The sequence below is a fragment of the Frankliniella occidentalis genome, unplaced genomic scaffold, assembly GCF_000697945.3.
Source record: "Frankliniella occidentalis isolate FOCC.00 unplaced genomic scaffold, Focc_3.1 Scaffold173, whole genome shotgun sequence".
NCBI classification, from domain to species: Eukaryota; Metazoa; Arthropoda; class Insecta; order Thysanoptera; family Thripidae; genus Frankliniella; species Frankliniella occidentalis.
In genome coordinates, this window is record NW_026267299.1 from 465,633 (window position 1) to 469,634 (window position 4,002).

The 4,002-nt window shown below is 50.3% G+C and overlaps 1 protein-coding gene across 1 annotated transcript; it reads left to right on the forward strand.

Annotated features, from left to right (window-relative positions):
* Window positions 1-683: 683 nt before the first annotated feature.
* Window positions 684-2,354, forward strand: LOC127750338 (uncharacterized). Its single transcript, XM_052271796.1, has 3 exons — window positions 684-914; window positions 993-2,082; window positions 2,161-2,354. Exons 1-3 carry the CDS (start codon window positions 684-686, stop codon window positions 2,352-2,354), a joined length of 1,515 nt encoding a protein of 504 aa, XP_052127756.1.
* Window positions 2,355-4,002: the final 1,648 nt, after the last annotated feature.

A 4,002-nucleotide genomic window follows, 5' to 3' on the forward strand; every position in this document is an offset into this window, starting at 1 on the left:
ACGTAACGTCTTACGTAACGTCTTACGTAACGTCCTCCGTAACGTCTTACGTAACGTCCTCCGTAACGTTTTCATAAAACGTAAGACGTAGCGTAAGACGTAACGTACCGGTTCTGTACAATATTCGGTGTCTACGCCATTTCCGTGCTATTTTTGCCGCAAATCTTAATAATCTCAACTTCAAAATTACTAACTTCAATTTTTGTATGCCAATTAAATTCCTAAACATGGGGTTGTTTTTCAGTTAAGGGCAATTCCAGAGAGGCTGTCCGTGCGTAACGGTCCTAAAACTCGCAATTCGAGGCCTGCTGCGGGCGAATGAATGGTGCTAGACTTTGGCGAGGCACATGAATGAACGCGCAATGTTGAGACGCATCCAATGGTACCAATTTTGCGGCCCCCGGATAAGCCAATCGTCTGCGTACTAGGACGTTTCGTCCAATATTTTATGTCCAATGAGAGTTTGTCCTACACACTACGTCCAGTATGACCTGCGTCCAAAACTCATATGTCCATCAATGTCCTATGTCCAATACTCAAATTTTATAGCCAAAATAGTTTTTTTAGAGTTCACATCCAGAGCCCTGCTCGCGCTCGCCCGGCTAGTGGCACAGTAGTCTATTGTTGAGAGTTGTGGCTGGGTAACTGGGCAAGAGGGGCCGGGACGCCGGGACAGCCTCAGCATGCCGCCTGTACTGTCCAAACACAAGACGAAACGCGGGGGGGACTGCGTCGCCTACAACGGCTACATGTACCACTACCATAGCGCGAACCCTAAGCGCACGCGCAAGTATTGGCGATGTGAGTTGCGGAAGCAATGTAACGCGCGGATCACTACAAACTTCGCGGCTGTGGAGGTGCTGTTGGACGGGACTGCCCAACATCAACATCAGCCTGCTCATGCAGAGGTTGAGGTGAGTCTTTGTCACAGAGAGATTTATTTGTAGTTTGTCTGTTTATTTTGTGTACATGTGTGTGTGTTGCGTGCGTAGGTGCGGGAAGTGGTGAGCGCCATCAGGCAGCGGGCCCTGGACGACCCGGGGGTGGCACCCGAAGCCATCATCCGGTCGGAGCTCCGTAACGTCGTGGACCCCGAAGTCCAGATGCAGCTGCCGGAGCGCCCGGCTCTTCGCCGGATGGTCAACCGGGCCCAAAACGCTGCGCGACCAGGAATGCCGACCAACCTGCAGGACATCGTCATTGTTGCGCCTTACACCCGCACCGCCAGTGGAGAACGCTTCTTACACTACGACAGCGGACCAGGTGATGAAGAAAGAATCCTGATGTTCACCACGAAGGAAAACTTACGTATACTGTGCATGAGCATCATATTGTTCGCTGACGGAACATTTAAGACTGTGCCCAACATGTTTTTACAAATGTACAGTATTCATGGCGAATTCCGTGACAATATTTTCCCTCTGGTTTTCTGCCTCACTGTGCGTAAAAGTGAAGATACGTACAGAAGAATGTACTCCGAGCTGATTCACATGTGTGAACAGTATCACTTCCACCTGCAGCCCGAGATCATCATGCAGGACTTCGAGCTTGCAGCAATGAATGCAGCGAAAGCCCTTTTCCCGAACGTGCAAATCAAAGGCTGCCTGTTCCACTTTTCCCAGTCAATATGGAGGAAAGTGGCTAGTGCTGGTTTGCGGGATGCATTTGTAGACAGAGATGACTCTACTATTCGAGACAATTTTCGCGAGCTCGTGGGCTTGGCTTTCGTCCCCATCGCAGAAGTAGAGCAGCGTTTCGATGAAATCAAAGGAAACATGCACCGTGACATGGAGCCGGTGGTGAAGCACCTGGAGAAGACATACATCAGGGGTGAACCTCCGCGTCGACCAGCCACGCGCCGACGAAATCCTGCTCCTCGCCCTGCTGCCCGCTTCCCGCCCAACACCTGGAACGTCTACGATCTGGTGCTGACCGGCAAGCAGCGCACGAACAACAACGTGGAGGGGTGGCACGGCCACTTCCAGCGGATGGTCGTCGCCCACCACCTCAACCTGTGGCGGTTCCTGGGTGAGCTGCAAAAGGAGCAGCATGACATCGAGCTCAAGCGCAACCAGCTCCTCGGTTAGTGTAACTTCAGAAAATATTTAGTTGTGTTTATTTTTTTGAAAGTGCTTCGTAATTGGGTGCTTATGATTACAGGTGGTCACAAGAATATCAAAGAACCGCTACCCGCCACCCAGAAACGCAACCACGCCATGATAGAGAGGATCGTCGGGCAGTATGACATCTACATCCAAGAGGGGCGCCTGGAGCAGTACCTGAGGGGGATCTCCTACAGGCTGAAGGTCAACACCGCCGTGCTCCCGGACAGCGATGACGAAGAAGAAGACTGAGAGAAATGAATGCAATGAATGAAATGAATTATATAATGAAAATAAAATTTTGGACTGTGGACACATGACAAATATTGGACGTACAATATTGGACTTAAAATTCTGGACATAACATACTGGACATTTAAATTCTGGGACATAACAGGGTAGGACAAAAAGTCGTGGACGAAAGTGTCATGGACGAAACGTCGTAGCGCCATCGTCTGCAATATGTCGAAAACAGTGTCGTTACGCACGGACTCAAAACGGAACTCGAATTTGCTATTAACGCGATGACTTTTAAAAATAACCTGTACAGTTGTAGTTCTGCTACAAGTGATTTCTGAAGCAGAAAAACGTGCTGAATCGGTAGACACGTCTGGTTTTATTCTAACTGAAGTAGTTTAGCCAAAAAACTAAGAAAATGACGGATTTTTTGCCATTTTTGCGATCTGGAATTGCCCTTAACACGAAGTACCGCCAACAATAGACGCTGTGCCATAGGCACCGCAGGCCCCCCACCGGACGCGTTAGTTTACTCAATTAATGCTAAGTAATTTACGGGTCACATTATTTATTTGATTATGCACTTTGGTAAATCGAGAGACTGAAATGGTCGGGCCGAAGGCCCGACCATCGCCGCCGGCAGGCCAAGCAGGCTCGGCCCCTGCCGAACGGAGTTGCCGGCGCAGCGAAGTGGAGCTGGCAACTCCGTTTGGCGGAAGGGCGGGCCTGCTTGTTTTGGTCTACGTTCACTGTTAACTTGCTGTTGGAAAACGGCAAAAATACGTTATGTTTACAGACTTGCTTTCCACACGGGCTGGTCAGGCACAACGTGCTCAGGATGTCAGTGGCAATCAGCAAAGCGGCAACGAGTCAGGTGAGCGAGCGCGAGCGCAACGGCCGCGACCAATAAAACACAAAGTCGGTCTTTTACAACGGCATCACTAATGAGCAAATTGTTTGCAGGTTCCCTACAAGATCGGACGAAGCTTCTGAGGCACGGGCGCGCATGTATTCGGGAAGCACGACAGTTGCGATCTGTATTTCTGTACAGGCCCAGGCCCTAGGATCCGCCCGACTGGTTGCCTATCCCTCCACCTTCGCCTGCAGCAACGCTCGACAGGCGTCTACCAGGGCCACCATTCCAGCAGCCATGCCATCTCCGTCCACTGCGCAGGATGGGGCTTCTCCCCAGGAGAACTAGGTGAAACGCATGGAAAAGGCAGGCGTCTGGAAAGAGATTATGGTAATAGTATGGAACAGTGACTCAGAGCCGATGAGTCACTCTTCTATACCATTGGAAAGGGCTTTTTGAGTATAATCCGGAACACTTTCAATTTTTGGCGCTCGAGTCTGGTTTTCCTGAAAATTAAATAAATATACGTCGCCGCTAACATTCAGACGGACTTTGAGCACGACAGAATAACTTACGTTTACGGCTAGTCCTGCCATTGATCGGACCGGCTGGGGTTTTTAAAACATTGCTCATGGATCAAAGACTACGCCTGATTCAGAATATCAGGCCTTCTTTCTTCTCCGTTGCTTAGATCACAGTTTCCACGCTCCACGCTTCTCCAAAAATGCTTTCTACTGGGCGTGGTCCTGCCCAGAAAGAGGACCGAGTGCCGTCTCCTGCGAGGCTACGAACCGGTGAGGCACTCGGGCG